We start from the raw sequence: 24525 nt of genomic DNA on the forward strand, positions 1-24525 counted from the left end.
CTCCTCGTCAACGGGTAGTTTGTTTTATCAGAGCTCGCGAACATCGCTTGTTAATATGCGTTTTTCGTACACATTCAGCACAATATGGTAACGAATGGCTTCGCTTTCTATAGCTTTCTGATAAGAGGTACCGTTTTGTTGGAGACTTTTTTCTGTCTTCTTACCTGTAGCAAAGGGAACATATGTGAAAAGATTAGATAAGATATGGCACGGCACCGAATGTTTCAAAACCCGAACATTCCCGAGGAGTACGAAGCCAAGACGTAAGGTATGTTCGCTTCTTCAAAAGTACTCTGGCCAACTCTTGGGAGAGCAAGAGAGTTAAGCTTTTGTAATTGGGAATGAGAAAACGACTTAAGTAAGCCAAGGTAACTCACAGTGCGCAAGAGTGCATGACCAAACGTTTGGTGAAGAGTGAGCTTAACTATCTCTGCCCCACCCTTGCTTACTATCATATCTTCACGATGAACGGACCCCGAATGGTGAAGGCGATAATCGATCGGAAGCGCTCTTATCGATACGGATGGGGGAGCTGCTGGGGACTCCGTATCACGACCGTATGTTGAATGGGTCATACCTTTCTAACACGCATACAAACGATAGAACCATCTGGCGCAGGACGTACGCTTCTAGACGAACACATTCGATGCTCAGTACGATAAAAGCTGTTGCTTGATAGAACACGCTGCCGCCAAACTGTTAGCGGTCGTTAAAGTGGAGAATTTATTTCCACGACAAAGGGCATCCGACATCACACCGGCGCCTGGGCGATGCAAAAAATAACCAAACAAGACTCATACAGTGATACCAGATGGCGATCCAACGGCAGCCGAGTGAACATCGAACGGAAGAGAATGGTAAGCATCGGACAGGTTGTCCACTCCTGATATGGGGGATCTTATCGGGGAAGCGATTGCGTTGCTTTCCGGGCGTTTATCATGCATCGATTTGCATTAACAACATATTTCCCGCCAGCACACACACACGGTCGTGCGGGACATTTGTTTGATGCGTGAATCGTGATCGTAAATTGGTGGTGAGGAATATATTTTGGAAGGAGGTTTGTTGTACGACGATTAAGTTGAAGTTTGATCGTCATTTATGAGTGATTTTAAATTATTCAGAGAACAGCATATCTTTTGGTCCTTTTGATTGGTTTTGGTGGTCACGGTATAAACCAGAAGCCTTAAATTCTTAGAAATGCATGCCAATACAGTGGAACGTCGTTTTTCCGGGTGTCCGTATATTCGTGCTGTTCAGAAATGACAGTTAATTACAAAAGTTGGTGCCAAAAAGCAGGTTTGAAAATCGTTAACAAACAGGTTTTTAGGTTTGAAAATCGTTGATCCAACTATCCCTATTATCCGAGTGTCCTTGCAAGGTGAAGTCCCAATAAGTCGGGATGAAAAGCGTTCCATTGTGTTTATAAATATTCTATGTTCTCCATAATTAGACATTAAATGTCTAGAAAATTTGCTTCTATTTCGGACATTTAAGTTCAAAAAGTTTTGCTATGGTAAAACATAAATGTCAAAATTTTACATACATTTACAGTCGATCCCTGCTTGATTCTACCGAATCAATGCCTAATCACTCGGCGCTCATAATGTTACACTTGATTTTTACAATTGCTATACAGTGAGCAAATGACAACCATTTGACGTACTATAATATGCCCTGTTCACGTGAAAATGGAAAGTCTGCTCGCAGATTGTTATAAATAATGTTAACCTGTAGTTCCTCTGTTCGGATATTCCCAGAATTTTTTTAATCAAATTTACGTTGGACTACTAATTTCCGATTGTTACCTTTATCTGAAAATGGAGACTTAACTGTTCTAAATCTTCTCAGCTGGAAATCTGTAGAAGGATAACAAACATATTCCTGCTATCGCAACCGGTTTGCCTCGTAGCTGTGATACCAATCGATCTGTTCCTTCGTCAACGATGGTCGAACGTCTTGCAGCGCACTCCGAAGGTGTGCCATTGTAACGACGGTTGCATTTAAATCTTCCGTTGCCGCATTCAGTGCCGCCTAAAAGAAGTGCAAAGCAAACTATAACAACTTTTCTCGAAGGCGAAAAAAGACTCCTTCCATTACCTGGGTGCAAAGGTTCTGCAGATCAGCGCCGGAGTATCGTTCCGTCTGTTCCGCCACCAGCTCCAGCCGAACGTCTTCCTCAAAGGGCACGTTGGTTGCTATTTTTCGCAATATTTCCAACCGTCCCTTCCCGTCCGGTGCCGGTACGTGGATCAGTTTGGTCAACCGGCCCGGTCGCAGCAAAGCGTCGTCCACCATATCGGGCCGATTGGTGGCCGCAATCACAACTACCCGCTTCGCATCTTCGCTGAGCGCACTGGCCGCCTGTTCCGCCTGCCCGATACCATCCATCTCCATCAGCAGTGTCGACAGGACGCCCATATTGACGGCACCGGAGCCACCCTTCATACCGCCCGTGCCACGATTGCCGACGAGCGAGTCGATTTCATCCAAAAACACTACCGCCGGTGCATTCGTGCGCGCCTCGTTAAACACGCGTGTGATAAGCTTCTCCGCATCGCCCACGTAGGGCGAGTAAACTTGCGCCGCCGACAGGGACAGGAAGGTCATGCCGGTTTCCGCCGCCAAACATTTGGCGAGTGTGGTCTTCGCACAACCCGGCGGACCGTACAGAAGTATGCCGCGTAGCGGGTGAATACCAAGCCGTTGAAAGCGGGCCGGATTTGCCAGCTGCTCGACTATGCAAAGTCTCAGCAGCGCTTTAAGCTCATCCATGCCGCCGAAAGAATCGAGACTTAGCGTGGCCTCACTGCCCACGAGGCCTGTTGCGTTGCGCAGATTGCTCGGTCGGTGCTTCTTCTGTATCTCGGCGAGGGCCTCTTCGAACGGAAGTTGCTGCTTGTGCATCTCCCGTACGAGATTGTAGTAGAGCAGCTCCAGCTCTGCCCCAACGTAGCCCGCCGTTCGTTGTCCGACCAGGTCCAGCTGTTCGTCGGTGAGCGTACCCCGCGCAGTGGCATAAAAGCAACGTAATATATCAATCCGTTGCTCCTTCGACGGGATGGCGAGCGTAATTTCCTTATCTAACCGGCCGGGACGGCGAAGGCGCGTGTCCATACTTTCCACGCTCGACGTTGTCCCGATGATGATAACATTCTCCGCCGACTCCCTGTACTGATCGACGAGCGATAGAAACTGCGATGCGATCCGCGCGATATTGACGACGTCTTCGCCTTTCTTCGCACCAATCTTTGGACAGATGGTATCGATATCTTTCACCAGCAGAATAGCGGGTTTCTCCCGCTCGATGAGCTCCTGAAAGAGGCGCAATCGAAGGAACGTTTGCCGCAGTTCCGCTTCCGTTTCCCCGGGCAACGATCGGAGAAAGTGCAGTCCGCGAATTTCAAACAGCGGGAGATTTCTCTCACTGATGACCGATTTCACCAAGCTATACTTGCCGGATCCACTCGGCCCGATTAGGAGAAGAGAGCGGCTTTCGGTTAGGGCTGCTTCCAGTTGCTCCCATACACCGTCGATGCCTCCCAATGGTTTCTGTGTGAGCGTTGCCGGGTGGTAGAGTATTTGGTCGATTTTTATCACCGTGTGCCGGTCCACTTCACCGTACACGGATGGTCCCTGTGTTTCCTTCACATAAACACCACAAATTCCCATGTTTCTGTCACGAAGGCAGCCGGTGAAATCGATCCGACAACCTTTACAGAAGAATGTTCCTTTAAGAAATGTGGCCAATGTGTCTGCCAGGCACTCTTTCGTCAGCAGTAGATCCACTTTAAGACGCGAACAATCCAGCTGAACGTCGACGGTCACTGCTTGGAAGTCTTCTGGCGCTGGTTGTATTGGTCGTATCTCCACCAGGATGTTTTCTTCACTGGCGATGTCGCTCGAATGGGCTTCTCTTTCCAATTCTACCGTCTGGTAGGCAAAGTAAGCTTCTCGGTGCGTAGAATTTCGATCCAAGTGCGAATAGACGCGCCATAGCAAGCGGCGACCATTCTGTAGACGGCATTCGGCCGGCACTCCAGGAAACAGTGTCCATTGGTTTCGTTCACTTGCTTTCGGCCAAATGTAGCAGGATTGTGGTAAACTGAAGGCTGGTTCGAGTTTTGTGTTAAACTTTAACGTTAAACTATTTAAATCGACCATATCGGTGCACTAAGAAACGTGTTGCTTGCTGGTATCCAAAAAAACCACCGGCACAACATGTAAACAAACCCGTCCGTGTTGTTTTGGCTGTCAAATTGAACGTAAACATCAAGTTCGAATCAAATGTCACATTCAATTTCGAAAACCGTGGAAAATTATTTCAAAAATTTTGGTTATTGTTCTGTTCTGTAGCTAAAATACACAGTTTTGGGCATAAAAAATTGATTCCAAGTTGATAAAATTTTTATAATGTGCTAGCAATTAAGATAACGGTAAAAATATCAATTTCCAATGTGTTGAAATATGAGTTGAAATGTTTCATGAAACATTTCGCTTGAAAAGAAAATTTCGATTTAATATGACCGTTTAAATTTGCAAATTTAAAGTCAATTTCTATGTTTTATCTTTGCAGACTATTCTCCATCTCTTTTAATGTGGGGTGGGCTTCTTTTTGCGTTAATTTCTTGCCTGATATTTTTTGGAAATGTTTTGAATGCCGATGAAAGGATTGAAAGGAATGACAAATTAATACTTGTGGGGTAAGTAAAAATGTGTAAATTTTTTTTTTGGTTTTTTTTTTGTTCTAAATTTGTTCTTTTGAATTCAAGACACAACAGACTGATTATGAACGTAGCTAATGTTACCAACAATAACCTACGAGAGTTTGACCTCAACTGGGACCTGCGGCGGCATCCCGTTTGGAGCAAGATTAACACCTCCCGCACGGATCTGATCCGTCTCCGAGCTGGACACGTATATGGCCAGATGTGGTACGTCGGTGCAAACTGTACCGATTCTCCCTCTGAAGCGACACAAAGAGTGTTTGAACAAATCGACACACTAAATCGTTTGATCGAAAAACACCACCATGATCTTTCGCGGGTCACATCCCTAACTCAGATACTGGATCCTATTAGGCGGGGAAAAATAAGGTCCCTGATCGCTGTGAAAGGCGGACATACGATCAACTCGAAGCTCGGACTGTTACGCTCACTGTACGCACTCGGCGTAAGATGTATGTCCCTGGCATCGGAACAAAATTGCTGCAACTGGGTTGACTCATCGCTCGTTGACATCGCGGACATCGATTCTACCCACCTGAGAACGGATCTTTCCCTTTGGGGACGCCTGGTTGTGTGGGAAATGAACCGTCTCGGTATGATCGTGGATCTGTCGTACGCAAGCTACGGGGCAGCATTGGATGTGCTGCGGTATAGCCGGGCCCCGGTCATTTTCAGCAATGCCGGGGCGTACGCTATCAACAGGCACCATCTGAACGTGAAGGAAGACGTACTGATCCCGCTTGCCACACAGGGAGACCTTCGACCCGGAGATTCTGGGAGGATACACAATCGATAATGTGCTCGGTGAGTAAGATCTTTGATTCACGTTATCAATCAGTACTACGATCGCGCTCTGTTGTCTGCAGAGCATCTGAACTACCTGAGGGACGTCATCGGATCGGATCACATCGGAATTGGGAGTGGATTTGAGAGCTTCGATGGCGCCATCGATGGGTTGAAGGATGTGTCCATGTTTCCAAACCTGTTCAACGCCCTCCAGCAAGGAAAGTACGCCGATGGGGAAACATTCCGAAGAAGAACTCAATAAGCTTGCAGGAGTAAACTTTCTGCGCGTGTTCGACGAAGTAGAGCGGGTGAAGCGGCAACTCTCGCACGAGCAACCGTTCGAAGACGATGACTCGGAAGATGCGTTAGATTGAAATAAAATTGTTTATAGTCGATCCGTGTAATCAGTGATGATGGTGTGGCGTTATCATTTCGATTGGTAATAAAAGCACCTGGAATCAGTATCTTTGCGCCAGCTGTGTGCTATCTAATCCGCCCCAGTCGTCAGAAGCACATTCACTTCAGTAGGTCGTTAGCGTCGGTGAGGTAAGGGTCCGTTTTCGGGATGATTTTTCAAACAAGTGAGTATTAAGCATTTTCAAACGTTGAGAACTAGAAATTTATGAATAAAAGTACAACAGTTTTAAGCAACAAAAAGCTGCTCACCGCCTGCGTGATTGCGGTAGTGATAACGATCTGCGCCATCGTCGTACCGATCGCTGTCGTAAACTCGTATGATGAAGCACCGAAGCCAAGGAAGTTCTCCGGCCGAGAAGTGCTCGATGAAGTGCCACTCATAGATGGGTAATGATACTCTCTCTTGACTCTCGTGACAATTAGAATCGATCTTGAACCACAACACTCTCTGATTTCATTCACAGCCATAACGATCTGCCCTTCAGCATATACCTGGTGGAGAAGAATTTAATCAATCACTTCAACCTCGACTCCAATCTTAAGCAGCATCCCGTATGGGCCAATGTGAACACCAGCCACACAGACCTGCCTCGGTTGCGGCAGGGCAAACTGGGCGCCCAGTTCTGGGTGGCCTACATCCGCTGTGCCGACACGCAGTACAAGGATGCGGTCGCACGCACGCTGGAACAGATCGACGTCACCAAGCGCATCATCCGGAAGTACCCGAATGATCTGAAGTATGCCGACTCCGCGGACGGTATTATGGAAGCGTATCGGGAGAAAAAGCTTGCCTCACTGATCGCCGTGGAGGGTGGCCATTCGATCGATTCCCGGCTGGCGGTGTTGCGGCTGTTCTACGAGCTCGGTGTACGCTACCTAACCCTAACGCACTCCTGCAACACTCCGTGGGCCGATGCATCGCCGGTGGATGAGCAGGTACCGGCCCCCTCTCTGAACAACCTTTCCGCCTGGGGCCGGCATGTGATCTGGGAGATGAACCGGCTCGGCATGATGATCGACATCTCGCACGTCAGCTACGGGGTGATGCGGGACGTGCTGGCGCACAGCCGGGCACCCGTTATCTTTAGCCACTCGTCGGCCCATGCCGTGTTCGAGCATCATCGCAACGTGCAGGACGATGTGTTGCGGGAGCTGGCCCGCAAGCGGGGCATTGTCATGGTCAACTTCTACCCCCTGTTCGTCGGGGGAAATACCATCGATGACGTTATCAGTGAGTTGAAGATGGAGCGAACGGGAGGGGGATTTTTCGAAAGGGGAATTTATGCGCCATTCTTTTTGTTTTCCTCCAGAGCATCTGAACCACATCCGCAGCATTACCGGTGTCGATCACATAGGGCTCGGTGGGGACTACAACGGGGTGGCTGTTACACCGGAAGGGTTGGAAGATGTTTCGAAGTATCCCGATCTGTTCGATATGCTTGCGGACGGTGTGCTGCGCACGGGGGAAACGTTTGAACCGTGGACGCGCGAGGATCTGCAGAAGTTGGCCGGATTGAATCTGCTGCGTGTGTTCCGCGAGGTCGAACGCATCCGGGACAGTTTGGTGGAAGAGGACCCGTTCGAGGATCTTATTCCGTACGAAGAGTTCGTGAGAGCGAATGTAGCAGATCAGCCCTGCATGACGGATATGGAGATGCACAAGAGCTAGGTTTCTGATAATTACGTCAGTATAATTACGTATAAATAAAGTAAAGACGTCAAGAAGGTTAACAAAACAACAAGAAGCTGTAAAGTGCTATCTCATCCATTATCTGTTTTGATAGACACTCCGACAACCGATTGTCATTATAATCGCTTTTACAACAGACGCCTGGTCTTAATCGATATCAAATACAATTGCCCTCTTTGGTATGTATATCTCTCCACCCTTTGTTTAGTATCTCTCTCCACCGGTACTCTCGGCTTATCATTCTTACGAGATGAATGACGATAGAGCCCCGATTCGCGTTAGGTAAAGCCGAGTAAGGCGTAATTATTTTACAACCATTATCATATCACCGTAGTACACGGGAAACTGGGACGGTGAGACCGCGAGTTCAGGTCGCGCGCGCTACTACCGGGCCTGGTTTAGTAGTGATCGGGCAGTTGCGTGAGACGGTCCAGACACTGGAGGAGTAAGATGTCGTGTCTTGCTAAAGGTAATTAGCGTGTAGGCGACAAGTGGTAACGAGTTGTTGATTGTGATCAGTGTGGTACAAGTGAATTAAGAGAGACATAGAATGCGATAACCGCTGGTTTCGAGCGTTGCTATAGGATAGATTGAAGTTATGAAGGGTGTTTTAGTTAAGTGAAGCATGTTCTCGCAACAACGTGATCGATGTTGCGTGTTAAAGCTGCATAGTCATGATGAACCACGCAAGCAAGATGTCATCATGCCCCCTGTAACTGAAAATTAATGATTACCAGCGAAACTTTCATTAGCATTCTATTGTAGTGTAGTATTTTTGTATATTTGTGTATATTTGAACATATAATATAACTTTTTTTACGACTTCTAAAGAAATTCTTTAAACTAAAAACTAAATTCTTTCTTTTTGTATCAAACTTTATCTTGTTCAAATAAACTGTATTTCAAATTTTACAGTAATGGCATACAAAAAGACACTAACGATGGGTGTGTTGATACTGTTGGCTGTGCTCGCGGTGGCTATTGCCGTTCCAATAGCGACGAACAGCGACACCGATAACAGTTTAGCGCCACAGGTTAATCAATTTTTCGGCCGGACAGTGCTGGACGAGGTGCCATTGATTGATGGGTTAGTATGCCTTCGTGGCGAGATCCTATCCAACCTTCAATAATGATCACATCTTACTCCTCCCATCCCAGCCACAACGATTTGCCCTGGAATCTGTACAACTACGAGCGGAATCAGATCAACAAGTTCGAGCTGAACGCCGACCTGAAGGCACATCCCGTCTGGGGTCCGGCCACCAACAGCCACACGGACATTCCACGGCTGCAGGCGGGCAAAGTCGGCGCCCAGTTCTGGGTGGCGTACGTTGGCTGCAACAACCAGTACAAAGATGCGGTCGAACGCACACTGGAACAGATCGACGTGATCAAGCGGATGGTGCGCAAGTACTCGCAGTACATGCGGTACGTCACCTCGACCGAGGGCATTATGGCAGCGTTCCGGGAGGGGAAGATCGGTTCGCTGATTGCGGTTGAGGGTGGCCATTCGATGGATTCCCGGCTGGCGGTGTTGCGCATGTTCTACGAGCTCGGCGTACGGTACATGACGCTAACGCACTCGTGCAATACGCCGTGGGCGGATGCGTCACCGATCGACGATCAGCCGGAAGCGACGCTGCGCAACGTAACGGGCTGGGGCCGGAATGTGCTGTGGGAGATGAACCGGCTCGGTATGCTGATCGATGTGTCGCACGTCAGCCACGGGGTGATGGTGGAGGTGCTGGAGCACACGAAAGCGCCCGTCATCTTTAGCCACTCGTCGTCGTACTCCGTCTTCAACCATCATCGCAACGTGCGCGACGATGTGCTGAAGCAGCTGGTGCAGAACAATGGCATCATAATGGTGAACTTTTATCCAGGCTTTGTTGGGGGACGGTCGATTGACAATGTGATCGGTAGGTTTACTTGGTACGAGATACACATAAAGCAAATAGATAATTAACAACTATTTACATTACAGAGCATCTAAACTATATTAAAAGCGTCACCGGACCGAACCATATTGGACTCGGTGGAGACTTTGATGGAGTTACGGAGGTTCCGGATGATCTGGACGATGTCTCGAAGTACCCTGATCTGTTCGATATGCTAGCCGAGGGTGTGTATAAGAACGGGACCACCTTTGCGCCCTGGACGCGGGAAGAGTTGCGCAAGCTAGCGGGTGAGAACTTGTTGCGCGTTTTTCGCGATGTGGAAGGGGTGCGTGATAGTATGGTGGATGTGGAACCGTACGAAGATTTGATTCCGTACCAAGATTTCGTCGATGCCGGTGTGGCCGAACAGCCGTGCATGAGCGATTTGGATATTCATAAGCAATAAAGGGTGGAGCTGTGGTATTGTATGATAAAAAAAAACGGTTTTAGAACAGATCATTGATCATTATTACTTGCAGAATAAGAGATTGCATCAACTCAATAAGTTCACTTACTCTAAAAAGCATTGGAGTTCTCATTGCTGAAGTGTGACACAATAACTTACGTTAATGATGTCACCATACGATTGGAATGATTGTTCAAGTCACTGGTAAAGATGTCAGTTTGATTTCGATGATCGAATGATGACAGCAAGCAAAATACAAGCAATAGATTTCGTTAAGGTCCTTCAATTCATCGCATTAAATATAAATAAACTTCAACGACATTGGTAAACATCTGAAGCTATCCTTTATTTCAATTAAGATAAAAAGGAATCGTGTTGATACCAGGTTAATTGAATTATTCAAAGACAGTGTAAAAAATGAACTATTTTAACAATCCTCAACAATAACAAGAAGAGAGAATAATTATTTATGTTTTATCGTAACAGGTTTCTAGCACAATTCAAAAATGGAGTCGCCTAAGGCCTAATCTTATACTTTTTATACGTACAAACTTGCTGGAGAAAAATAGAGCTAATTCGTATCACAATACAGACAACCCGTCATCAATATAACAATTTTAAAAGTTTCCTCACATACAAACTACGACCTGTATCGGCTATGTGTACATAAATCATGGCCATAAACCGTCCAGAGGCTTCACTGTCCAAAAGGTGCACGCTCAACTGAGCAAACCAAGCAACCCCGTCACCAAGAAAATGTGCAACTCTTGCGCATTGTTGCTCGGACAGCACGGATGCGTATAAAGCCTGTCCCTCTTCTAATGACCGCTCCAGTCCTTGTGCGTCCGCAGTGGGGTGTCCTGACCCTTTTGTGCCAAAAAAAATGGCTGTGCTTAAAAGAATGTCCACCACACTGGCCAGTTGCACACGTTGTCCCTTCAGAAGAGCAACGAACAAAAAAAAAAGGACTCACCCATTGATTGCAAAGGGACAGTTGCTGTGGCCCGGTAAGGGTTGTAATTCCGCCTGAATGAGTTACGCAAGCTGGCCAGCAAAAAAAGAGGCCCTAAAGATGACCCTTCGGTAAACCCTTCCGAACATTTGGTATCGCTTCGGTCTGCCCCGGGGCTGCGTAGCAAACAGCGGGGACACCGGGGACGGTCGGCCATATTGCACAATGGACAGAACGGGAAATAATAAAATATAAAGTAGAATAGGACATTATTACCGATTATTCGAGGCCCATCGGATCCACAAGCACAGTTGTGTTGGTTTTGTAAAATTGTGTGCGCTGCATTAATGTCCGATGCTCTTTTCTTTACCCACGTGCAGCACATTCCAGCAGGGGTAGCAACAGCAGCATTGGAATCATGCTGATTTCCTTCGACTTCGAAAACTCCTTCGCAGAACAATGCGAAAGGATAAGAATTCCCGCTGACCCAGGGTAACGGGTATACGAAGAAACTGGGTAGAAGGATACATCCGATACCGTTTCAGGACGCCCTGGGCCTCGTAACCATACGCAACGCATAAGCTTTTGTAGCACGATTTGGTATGGCTTCGAGCACAACTTCCCGGTTTTGGGCTTTAAAACTCGTTAGCATTCTACAGGCAAGCGTGTTACTGGAGCATAACAGCATCCCGAAAGCGTCACCAGGAAACAAGTTAATTTAAAAAAAGAATCACAGATGCATCGCTCGCTCTGCTTGCTTTTTGCATCATAAATTATCGTTTCATCACGGTGAGCCTTTCTCTTCCTGCTTTACAAACGACGATCAGCTAGAAGCAAAAAAGTCACCTAAAATGTTTCAGCTTTCACGTACTTGGGAAGGACACATTTGGGTGCGTGGTGTGTCGATAACAAGAAAAAAATCTAAACTCGAAAAAAAGGCCAGAAATATAACACTTTGCCTATTGCGGAGAAGTACTGTCGAACCTGAAAGCAATAAAAAATTAGCCACGCAATGATGAGTTTCATCTGTGGTGCAGCTCCGTGCATGGTTTCCGTCGCTACGATCGTGTCCTTCTCGTTGAAGTGGTTTCAGTCTGTGAGGATAATTAATTATCAGCTCACGACCGATCGATCGATCGAGCGATCGAATGGGTCGTTCGCACCGGCACAAAATGCCGACTGAAAATGGCCAAATCGCAACCCGAAACCTCAACGGCGGGAAAAAAAGAGGATCGCGCGATCGAGTTTCTTGGAAGAGTTAATGATTTATCGTGTACGGTTCAGTGTAGCGAAGGAGTAAAAAGAAGAGTACCACTCTTAAAACTGAAAGGAAAATGAACCGAGAAACTGACACCCTGCAACGATGAAAAGGATGCAGACGTAACACGCGCAAGGCAAAGTCATGATCTAGCGCCTTCTACACCGTGTCCCAAAGGAAGATCTTCCAGGCCCTTCGGGGCAGATGTTCAGTTGGATTTCTTCCTCTCACACAAGATTGCGAAGGCGAAAAGTGTGAAAGGATAACACTCATCCCTTTTATTTCCCCTTCCCGCCGGTACGTCTTCGATCGAAGGGTAGAAAAATTGATGATCAGTTTTATTGATTTTGGCTTTTGTGTTTCGCGCCATGGCCAGAGGGTCCAAGACGTGCAAGGTTGCAATCCAAGTCCCTGCACGGCATTGTACTGGATGAGGATTTTCAAGGATTTTTGGAACGTTTTCCCTTTCAGTTCGATGATAACCATCGGCCGGGACGAGTGTTGAATGTCACCGTTTTTGGTCTGATGTTTGGGTAGAATTGTGCCGTAAGTATACTTTGAAGCGTGACGAATGAAGTTTTTAAAGTTGCATGACATGGTGGCACTCGAACTAAAAAAAACAGACAGCTTGTGCTGGAGTTGGTAGTTTTGACAAGGGAATGGATTAAATTGCACCAAGAAAGGATGATCTTGTTATATATGCTTGGAAGTAGTCGTCTATAAATTGCGACGGAGATAATTTAACGATCCTTTTTACACAGTGTCGACGTGGATAAACAGATTAGTGTAACAAATAATGCGTTAAACTAGAAGGTAAACACATAAACTGAAGAAATTACCAGCAACTCTTGAAACTATATCCCAGGAAAATCTACAAGCAATAATTGTGTTGATTGCAGTATAGGTTTTGATTTTAATTTGATAAATGAAGTCCAATCAGCACTGCGTGCTAGAAGAAAAACAAATGACTATTTGTTATTTGAGTTATTTGAATGAAACTGTTCTCAAAATATGTTACATCTTAACATTTTTACGTATAATTTTTTGTTATGTCTAGAATATAATGTAAGGTAATATAACAGTCGATGAATATTTTAGGGCATAAAGAATTGCCCACGGATTAGGCCAACACCACTGAAGATCACTGAGGAAAAGTTGTTCCTAACAAACCATTCCAAAAAACCTGCCCAATTCCATGCCACCAAAATTACACTTTCTCGACCGATATGATTGATTACTTCATTTCCTGCCATGTTGTGACACATGTGGTTTGTGGTAGTGAGCTTCTAAAAACGGAAATTCCTTAGCGCCGGCTGATCATTTCCCTACCCTCATAAAAACGATCTGCACCGATGGAAATCGGTTTCCGCTTAGTGGAAAACAATCCATTAGGACATCAGGAAATGATTTGGTTTTTGTCGTTGTTTTTCTACATTGCCGTCTTGTCTGATTTCTAATTAAATCTTCCCTTAAAACACGATCCTTTCACTGAGTAGTTCTTGCAGAGCGACAAAACAAACACATGGAACCACATGTAACAGTATGATCGCTAGTGATCCAGATGTGTTTTTTTTTTCTTTTTTCGACAAGGACATTCTTCGTCTGCATCTGCACCGCTAGCTCTAAAAGTGATTAAATAGTTAATTAAAACGAAATAAGTCTTCCGCTCGGGTGTATTGTGGGCCCGTTTTCAATGCTTCTTTTACTGCTCTGTGTCAGCAATGTGTTTTGAAAAGAAGTTTAATTTTGTTGACATTCTTGCCAGCCCATCGGAGATGCGGAACTACTGAACTAAAAAAGCCGACTTTAGTAGTTGATTTGTTGCTCAAAGCTGGGGTAGTTCAATTTCCCACTATTTCTTCCCTCATCTTGCCCCCGGGGTTGAGTGAAAATGCAAACGAAGGAAAAACTACATTACACGCTCTGATAGGCGGCTGACAAACACGTCGCAGTGTCGGGCCGAGCATCGCCAGCCAGATACAAAGGATGGCCGCCGAAGGGAGGAAAAAGGGTCGTCCGGCAAAAATTGGGAAAATAGACACTCACATGCACGCTGCTGCTGCTGCTGCTATTGGGTTATTTTCGACAAGCGTTCCTCCTCCTGGAAGCGAGGAATATGTGTTTGCTTCAGCCCACTGCTGGTAGCCTGTTGCATGGTTCCCACGCCAAGCGTGTTACCATGACTGCTTGGTTACCGACCCAAGCTCAGGCCCAGCCCGACCGATGCCCTTCGGCTGCTGAGTGACAACGCCATTTATGATTTCGATGCTGGTTTCCAGTCGAAAAAGGATACGATAGCAAATTTCTCTTCTCTTCCGTGCTAGTGTGTGCGGATCCACTTACTAAACGCATTCGTGTCACTCTGGGGGGAGTGCTGATCTTACAAGATCTTCGGCGGTGTTCGTCATTCATCACGCGTACCCGCTACGCTGGGAGGGAGATAACCCCCCAAACCACCGTGTGGCACCGGTGTTTCAAATTTAATTATCCGCACCGTTGAGAAGGATTCGAGCTGATGGTGAGTAATGGCTCCGATAAATGGATCTAATTGACGACCTTTCAACAGTCGGGTGGGGATGGACAATCCATAGACGACTCCCTTTACTCTTAATGTGAAGGTGAAGGCTGTTGTAGTTTCATTTACTTCCGAATTCTATTTCTGGATCATGTCGGACGTTAAATACCACATGTTTTATTTTCCTAGAAACATGCGGGATGTATGAATGAACTGGAACTCAAGTACGAGCATGTGCTAAATGTTCAACAACCGTTACCCGATGAAAGATAACTTCCTGAAAATAATTCCAAATGATGTAAATCAAAAACAATCCAAAGTATCACCATATAGAAATGAGTTTCATCGCCAAAATATCATAACAATCACAAACTTAATGCTTAAAACAGATATTTGTAGTCATTCTTTTGGATAAATATGATGTCACATCTTTCAACAAAAGGCAACAAAACAGAGTTGCTGAAGATATAAGATAGTATTCCGTATGATGGCAACTCATTCAATGAAAAGTGATGAGTTCGATCCATTATTTCTAAGTGAGGTTTGTCATTTGGTGGCGTACATTATTTCAACATTCTAAACAACACGAAATTTGAAGATTTTTAGCGTATATAAATAAGAATACCATACAAAAAAATAAGAAACAAAAGAGGATTTGAAGTGCAAGATAAGTCATCAAACTCATGTATGATAAAGTGCATTTGTTAGTTAAGACTGGAAAACACAATCGGTTCCAAGAATGTGAAAGCCTGAAGGCAAACAATTTGAGTTCAGTAAGTTTGAAGATCAGAGAAGAACTATAGAACAATACAATACATGTTGCATTTTGTTTCACAAATCTCAGTACATCATGTTCAACATTACCTTTAAATAACAATATTGAAAAGTATGTTGGTAGTACAACAATAATACACAAAACATATGATAATGTAGGTTTTATACCGTATACATTACCCAAAAGAATCTTTCGAAAGGACCAATTGGCGTTTCATTCCGGTTTTACACCATGCAGTCAACAATGTAAGTGCTTAGAAAACTAAAAAACATATGTCCTCACTTTTAACAACCATTTTGCTGCACCGTCATGCCAAGCAAGCAACGGTTAATACGCGTAAAACCCAACCAAACAAATTATGGTTCGCTGATAACTGAACCAGCGCGCGAGTCCCACTCCAAAATACATCTCCGCAAGGCGTCAAAACAGCCGTATTGCAAGCGATACAAAGCAAAAAAAAACAAAAAAAAAATACAAAAATCCTTCCCCGGTCACGCATCCTCTCGAGCAACCTGCCGGAAGTGGCATCATAATCAGCTCGGAAATTGGTCTCCCGAGGCACGCGGGCGGAAGCGCTAAAGTGTCGAGGAATGTGTTTCTTCGTCGTCGCCGTCGGGAGACATAAGGGTAGGGATGGCGTAAAAAAGAAGCCTTCGTTCTAACCCGACGCTAAAACAATCTATGCGCGAGCACAAGTCCTTAGGTCGCGCAGACTAGGATGCCGCTAGCAGCAAACAAGGAAGAACACATCCGCGCGGGAATGGGAGATTAGTCACAATTTTTTTTGTTCTGGTTCGTATGAATGTTACCATACTGTCGCCAACCGCGCCAGGAAGCCTTCTCCAGTTACGTCGCGACCTTTTTTTTTCGCTGCGCTCTTTCAAAATGACCTCTCTTTGTAGGGGACTTTTTTTTCTGAAGTACCGTACCCATTATATCCTTTTTCCGCGAGACAAACTGTAACTCATATGGTGATGCGTATGGCTTAAAAGGACAATTATTCGGCAAAGGGGCTTTCGAGACGGCAAGAGTGAAAAAAGGCCGCCTTCCTGCAAATAGGAGGGGGAAAAATCTCGTGACATTTCTTCTCGTTTTCAAAAAGCCGTTGCGCATGGATGACGCTGTTTTATGAATATGCATGTTCGTGGAAGTCGCTCGGGTTCGGATGGCTTATGCAAAACTCAAATCTCTGCCCTCGCTGCTCGCTCGGTTGCACATGAAAGCCAAATCAACCGACAACCGGCCGGTTGCCAAACGTCCACGTCGAGCAGGGCGGCAGATCAATATCTTAAGTCCACCACGTGAGCACAGGTTTGGGCATCCGGATCCCCGCACTCAGGTGTCTCAGGCCGGCACAAGGTCTTTATTTTGGTGTGATATCTCACACCTCTTGCCACCATGTACTAAGATCCATTGGGACGCCATTGTTGTTTGTTGTTGGTGGTGCGAAATGCGGCACCTTCTTTCTTTACTTTCTTTTGCCCGAATCTTGCCAGCTCAAACGGGGCCGCTAGGATAAGCCGCTCTTAGGGCGGGTGAGACCAAGCCCGAGCGAGTAGTTGAACTGTTTTCCTTGCAATTTCCAAAACAAATAGATCTACTTGCCCCCAGATGCCAGGGAAGATCCGCCGCGTCCTGCGTACTTATTGATGGGCTCTCGATTGCCGAAGTTTGCAATCCGTATCGGTTAAAGCTCAGCGTGCAACAAAGAGCTTCCCGGGGGTATATGCCGTGTATATGCCGGGCGACTGTGTATAATCCTTTTCTTTTTTTTTTACTCATTTTTCAGTGCTCACGATCTGCAGCTACCGCTGGCGGTGGCTTTCTTGCGCTTACTCGCTTCTCTCTATGCCTGTCTCCTTGCGCCTTTGTGGAATCGGATTGTGAACCGACCTTCGGTTGAAGGGTTTCGATGCCGATTGTCAGGTGAGACGGAGACCTAAAACAGAGAGGCGAGAATGACTAAAGCCGTTAGTTAGCAGCACAGTTAGGCCTTTGTTTTCCAGCAAGGCGGCAGACGTTCGGAACGCAACGCAAAAGCCGATTAGCCGCCTTGGCCGAAAGGTTTAGAAGCCACACAGTAACAACGGAGCCATAAGGGGGGGAGGGTAGAGCCTATACCTTAGCACACGGAAAAGGATTAAGACGGCCACGAACGAAACCCGTCACTTGTGAAATGGAACGCCGTGGCCGTGAGGAAGTTGACGTGGCGTGGCGTTGACACTTACACTCGATTAGTGCGCGTACGCGTTCGTTCATTCCCGTTCGGTATTGCGGGGTTTCAATGGTACCGGTGGGTGCGAGTTTTTAACCACACGCTGTGCACTGTGTCTGGTCACATGTTGTGGCCACCGTAACTTTGCTGTTCAAAGCAAAAAGGATTTCTTTGGAGGGGTTTCTTACGATGTTTTGGTTTTTCTTCCCCCCAACAAAAAAAGCACAGAAAACAACAGTCTGCCAGCTCATACTTTAGTAGAACATTGCCCTATGGTGTTCGAAGCAGGGGTAAAAGTATTACGAGAAATACAAAAACCAATTCCAGTGCCCATCCAGTTTATACATCCCGGCCTAGAATGTCTGCCAGTTAATGCTGAACGAAATTTAGTCCTCAATCCATCCACTAACGACGCACGATTTACAGCATACGACCACTGGCACTGTCCGCACACCGCAGATGACCATTTGTGGCGGATTGTGAGAGTTACTTTTTTGTAGCCTTCACCCAAAAATATACGTTTCTGAGTTGCTTTTTTTGCTCACTTTTTATTTCCCTATTTTACCTCGCTCCAGCGGTTCGGAGACTTTTTGTTTATCCAATCTTACACCTACATCCAGTGAGCTAGAGCCACCCCGTAGTAAACGATGTTTTGGCAGTGTTTTTTTGTTTCCTTATACCTCATTTTTCAGACAGCCAGGGTAAAGCATTCGTCAAGAGTGGAGCGTAAGCCATTTATCAAACCCACTCTGATAGTGATGCGGCCACAACGCATTACCGAATCCGGACAGTGTGAAAGTGTGAAGCACTCGTTTGGTTTATCCTTACTGATGCGTTTTTTTATCTATATGCTGTGAGGTTCGATGTGTCTAGTTGGATCAGACTCCGAGGGTTGGACCCAAAGTGTTGTCACTTTCACTGATTCGGTTGGCAATCGAAAGTACGTCTGGTGTTAGCTGTTTGATCACTAACAGAAGGAAGGACGGCATTGATGTTGATAAAGTCGTTTAGATTGGATGTGTCGCAAGTGCCATTTTTTTACCGGCAATGTGCGTATCACATCCACAGATGACCAAAGAAGGATATCGTTTTTATAAAGAGTTTAGACCGTTGCCATTACAATTGGCTTGATCATTTATTTGTATACTAATACTTCTTCTTCTTCTTCTTTGGCACAAAAACCGCTGTCGGTCCGGGCCTGCCTGTACCACTAATTTAGTTTCTTCTAAAGTTAGTGAAGGGTGACTTTGGGTTGCTTGCAATTCCATCCTTTTTAATAGAATAAATAAACAAAAAATGCAAAATAAGTCTATATATTGAACTAAATCCTTCAAACAATTAAGATGCAAAGAAAACATACATGACAATTCTGATGTTTTTTCTGAAGGTAATGTAAATTTCTGGAGCGTTCCATGGACTCTTTTACTATTGATTTTTTAAATGATTAGTCTATTTTTACTCACAAAACTAAGAATAACAAAACCAACTATTTAAATAAATGACCGATGCACTCAGTCCAAAAGCTAAGTTAATTAAACTTTCTTTTATGTGTAAGAGTATATCATAATATTTCATTAATACAAAAACCAATACAGCACCGATTAAGAGTAGTGTGACAGTAAAAATGTTAATTGAAATGGTTTATATCCATTTAAAATTATACTGAAACATTAAGTAAAATACATCATATGGTAAATAGTTGATTTTTCACTTTTTGTTCATATTTTTTAGCTAAGTTAAGTTATTTACACAAAACTTTGTTGTGTAATCACGACTCTTTTTTCAATCAAAACTTAAAGTTATTAAAAAATAGTAATAGGAGACATTAACATAGTTTTTTTAGCTATGAAATGATATTAATTCTTGCGAACTTGTTCAACTTGTTCTTGTACTTGTTACTCTTTCTGCTTGTGTGTTAAGACATATTCAAAGTAAAATATGCTTCATTTTCACATTCACGCTACTACTGTTACCACCTTAAAGAATATTTTTTAGTTTTGTTTTAAACATCTTGTTCCACAAATCGAACAACTTTAATACAAATCTTCTTAAACTGTTGTGATTAACTCTTAAATAAACGATCTTCACTCGCTTCGCAACAACATTTTGCTTCTCTAATCTGATGACACGATAGTAAAAAAAAAACCTTCCTCAATCCCTACAACACATACGGAACTACATTCACATACAAGAACAGATAAAAAAACCAGCACCCACATACACAAGGAAGTGAGTTAATTTGACAACTTCAATGTTAAACTCCTCCGCACAGCTCCTTAACCGTGTGCGGCCACAGCCTCTCGTAAAGGGAAAAAGGATACCGCATCCGCCGCACTGCCCCCTTTCGAGAGGCATCGGCGGAAGATAAATGTTTTCCTCTCATCTCTCATCTGCAAGATCACACCGACACACAATGGTCCGTTGGCGTTGGCGTACGACGGCACCGCCCTGCACTGCACGCCTGCCTGCCTGCCAAAGATCATTTCTGCCACGGATGGATGATAAAAAAGCGGTCATGATTTATAACGTCCAAAAACTAATCTCAACCGAAGCGAGGTAGATGAAGTTGGTTTTGGTATAGTGCATAGCTGGGGCACAGGATACGCACAGGATACGGGAGAAGAGATATAACTAAATATAGGCTTAAGGGCAGGACGCGTAGAAGCGATTTGTATTATTTTTCGAAGGAGAAAAACTAAACAACTGGGACTGTTTTTTAAGAGAGACGTATAGTAACTTTATTTTGTTTTGCAGTAATAGACATGGCATTACAGCAGGTATGTAACATTAAATGCTGTCTATAGCAAAACCGACCAATTCATAATGACAATAATGCACAATAATGAGAGTGATTGCCCATTGCTTGTAGGCACACTTCCATCAACGCCATTTTTTGCAACAAAACTCCGATTGGGATGGATTGGGAACGAAATATGGGAGCATCGATTGACAAATATTTATCATATACCACCACCACGTCAAGAATAAGGGATGACAAGGCACCGCAACTAGGACGACATTATTATCATCAAATTACTTCGCATCGGAATCGAACGCCCGTCCCTCCCGGAGCTCCGGGAGGTCATCGGCCATGTCGTTTGCTCGTTAAGCTAAGAAACCGTTGGATGGATGGATGGATGGATGAAAGACTATGCGCCAACTGTCAAGGCCTATAGGCCAGTACACCCGACATGTGACTTATGCAAATACGATTAAGCTACACCATACACGCACCGATAGCAACTACCCATCATCATCCATCTGCAGTATCTTGCGGCTCTCCGGACGGTCACGTCTAATGAGCCCGAAACTCCGGCTCGAAGGACCAACATACTACCGGAAGCTTTCTGCCACCAGCGCCAGGGTGGATGATTAATCGATGCCCCGAGAGGCCGCCATCACTCGGTATCGGTTTCCTTGCCCGGGCGCCACTAATTGGCAGCCTGTTTGCTTTCGCTGATGTGCGTTTGATTTGGTTGCGTTTCGGGAGAAAGAGGATAGCGACGAAGTAGAAGAAGGCAAAGGAGCATAATGAGCCGAACCAAAAACCGTTTTGTTTTGGTATTGTTTACCCCGTTCGCTGCGAAAGACGAACGCCAGATGACGAGGAGGTCGCTCCCTCGAGAGCGACCGTTGAGTGACGTTTTGTTTGACAGCTTGATGGTTTCGGTCGCTGGCTCGGTGCAAGCAAACTTCGGCGTTAAGTGTAGTGCGGGTAGCTTTGTTTGCTGGTGCAAGATCCGTGCTCCGTGCAACCCCTTTTCTCGAAGGACCACGCGCGCCATTTAACCCTGCGCATAAGTGGATACGGTCGACAAACTGTTTTTCACCCTGTTGTTCCCCCGTGTGTTTTGGTACAGGTTCCGTTGTTTGTTGTTTGTCAGTTGGTGCCGGTTGGGTTAAGACCCCTTTTCAGGGAATTCAAATCCTTCCATCCACAACCAAAGGACACCCCCACAGGCTAGGCAAGGTGTGTCACCGTTTTAAGTGGGCTCTCCTTGCTACGAGTATGATTCAGTCAGCCTTGTGGCCTGCACCCGAGTGGCTAGAGTTCGATTGGAAACAAATTGTGCGTTAGAGTTGAAGTGGCGTGTGAAACGGGGGAAACCACTCGCTTTCGATGATAAACTGGTCACAATTATGATCGATGTTAAGTGGAGGGTTAAGAGGTCGCCAGATCGAGAAGAATGCGGTGGCGATTGAAAAGGGTTGGCGGGTTAATGTTTTGCTAAACGGTGTAAAATGATGCGGTAAAGGGATAACAATTTCAGCAGGATAATTGTTTCGGTACCGTGTTTGACATGTTGATGAACCCTTTGAAAACATATAGATACTGTGGAATGTGTTTGAGAAATGGGTTTTCATTGTTATTGCTTTCGATAAAGGTACCATACGTGGTTTTTGTTTATGTTTATTTATGTAGGATAGGATTATTTTCTATTTTCAATAAAACAGAATTCGTAGCAATGACTAAAACAAGAAGGAACGCTTTTAAATGTAGACATATGTATTGCAATGTATAATATTTCAATACTTCAAAGATATTAAATAAAACCATGGCTTCATAACTAGACACTTAACCACTAAGGTTATCAATATTTGAAATTTCAATCTATACATCTCATATTCAATAAGACATTCCAGAAAACTACATGTTCATGTGGAAGACGCTCTTGATTTAGTAGAGAAATTACTAATATTTAATCGTTACATAATTACATCAACAATTAAATTTTCGCAAGATACATGGTACATCACAATGCTATGTAAGAGTCAGAGGTGGGTCATCATCTTCATCAGCTGAATTGTGATCAACTAACTGTGACTGATCGTAGAAAAATAAATAATACTTTAAAGTATTTTCACTCGTCCGACTGGAAAAAGCCATTTGATTTCTTTGATTATTTTTAAGCTGAATATTACATGAATAAGGTCTTATAGAATTGTAGCTCAATCAATGAAATATTCAGTGAGTTTATGAAGAATACTCGTAAAAATGAATAAAAAATGATTACTACAAAACTTCCGTAAAACAGTTGATTTATTCTAAATGAATGTTAATTTTAAACGTTTTAAATTCTATTGAAATGAATATAAATGTCATGCAAATTTAAAAATGCTCTCAATTTTTATTAGCATAATCTCAGCATGTGACACGAAAGATCCTAGACGCATCTCGAATGCATTCTCCTCGGATAACACGTCATAAAAAATCCATTTGTCTCTAGCTGTCCGCTCTGGGCCTCATATCGTATGATTTATTTGTCATAGAAATATTTTTTTTTACTACACCGCTTTAGAGCATTGAAAACAGTTTTACCTCTCGACAAAAACCGAGCGCAAAGCGTACACCCTGCTAAACGATATCGATCGTTAGGTGATCTGTGACAGTGAAATGTACTCATAAAACAATCAGAGCAAATGCCCACAGTGCCGTTCCAAGGTTCGTGACCCGGAAGGATCATGCATGCCAGCGGATTGATCGTCCACGGCCAAGTCTACCAGGCTGACTTTTCCTCACTTTACGTAAGCTTCGCAAAAGGCGAAGGTTGATTAGAGTAGTGAACCTTCTTTTTTCCCCCGGCATTTACGATGCAGTTGTAAGTTTGCAAATTTTCGCACGACTTTCACCATCCATTCCAAGGTCCCGTACCAAGCAGGAGTCGTACGCCCGGCCCCGCATGGGCTAAGAGTGGTTGTAAAAAACGGTACCAACACACATTTGCTCCTCATGGCTCTAATTGTTTCGTGCTGCGCTTTTTTGTTCGACGACCATGATGCCTTCCACCTTCGCAGTACCGTTAGAAGTCGGACGGCCTTGCCATCAGTTGGGCAGTGACTGCACAGCAAAGGTCACCTCACTTTCACCGGGACGGGGGAACAAAAAAAAAAAAAGGTTGCAGCATGTTAGGCAAATTGTTTTATTTTGTCACTTTCGGTTGGTGCGGATGCAAACCATCCGCTCCAGATTGGTAGTTGAAAGGAGATGAGGTCCGAATCCGATTTCTGCTACCTCGTACGGGTACCAGGGGCTACCTGTCTTACGACGACGGGGTCAGTACATCACCGAGCGGCACGGGAGGTAGAACTTTTGAAGCTAATTTTTCGACAAAACTTCAAAAACGATGTCCAATCACTCATCGGTCGCTTGTGGGATGGACGGTTGTATAATAAAAAAATGTTCAAAAAATGCAGTCGACACAATTTATGACGCTTGAAAGTGATCTTCTGGTTCTGGGTAGCGTGTTGCGTGTCATAAAGAATAGAGCAGTGTTTGTTTGTGCCTTTTTTACGATCTCGAAATGATGCTCACTTTTTATTGAACTCCAAACTTCTAACATATTATTGTGCTACCCCCACCACCTAGACGATCCGGTGTCGGCTGACTAAAATCATTTCCAGAGGTAAATCACACGCATCACAACACCGGGAGGGCGGCGCCTTACCATGCGATCGTTTGTGTGTGTGTTTTTTTCCCCGGCACACGTTCTAAGACAGCACCCAATCGTGCACACGCTTCTCCGAATCGATCGTAAAAAAAGTTGACGTTATGGTAAAAAAGTCGATGTTTAAAAAATGGCTTCTGCTTTTTTATGCTTTCAGTGCACTGGGTTTATTTTTTATGCTGTTTTTTTGGCACCCTATTCTACCCCTTTCGGTGTGTCATAAAAAAGAGCTATTAGGCGGAAGGTAATACAAGGAGAACGGAGCAATTCCGAATCCCAAATTCGTTATTGGTGGTTGTTGAGCTACTGTGCAGGGAAAAAGGGGGAAACACTAACCGTGTAGGTAGGTAACAAATGAAAGGGGTTAAAGAGGGAAGTGTATGGGTGTGTGTGCTTGGGTT

General features: G+C 44.7%; 2 protein-coding genes and 1 pseudogene across 2 annotated transcripts; 2 read left to right on the forward strand and 1 right to left on the reverse strand.

The window, feature by feature from the left end:
• The first annotated feature begins 521 nt into the window (after positions 1 to 521).
• Positions 522 to 5977, forward strand: LOC120955037 (dipeptidase 1-like). The gene is made up of 4 exons (XM_040375499.2): positions 522 to 857; positions 4577 to 4703; positions 4773 to 5531; positions 5594 to 5977. Exons 1-3 carry the CDS (start codon positions 812 to 814, stop codon positions 5521 to 5523), a joined length of 924 nt encoding a protein of 307 aa, XP_040231433.2. The 5' UTR covers positions 522 to 811; the 3' UTR covers positions 5524 to 5531; positions 5594 to 5977.
• LOC120955035 (spermatogenesis-associated protein 5-like protein 1) lies at positions 1224 to 4234 on the reverse strand. Its single transcript, XM_040375498.2, has 2 exons — positions 2101 to 4234; positions 1224 to 2034 (listed from the first exon to the last, which is right to left on the reverse strand). Exons 1-2 carry the CDS (start codon positions 4162 to 4164, stop codon positions 1888 to 1890), a joined length of 2211 nt encoding a protein of 736 aa, XP_040231432.2. The 5' UTR covers positions 4165 to 4234; the 3' UTR covers positions 1224 to 1887.
• Positions 5978 to 5999: 22 nt separating the features above from the next.
• LOC120955038 (uncharacterized) lies at positions 6000 to 10300 on the forward strand (annotated as a pseudogene).
• The last annotated feature ends 14225 nt before the right edge of the window (positions 10301 to 24525 follow it).

Source organism: Anopheles coluzzii, chromosome 3, assembly GCF_943734685.1.
Source record: "Anopheles coluzzii chromosome 3, AcolN3, whole genome shotgun sequence".
Taxonomy (NCBI): domain Eukaryota; kingdom Metazoa; phylum Arthropoda; class Insecta; order Diptera; family Culicidae; genus Anopheles; species Anopheles coluzzii.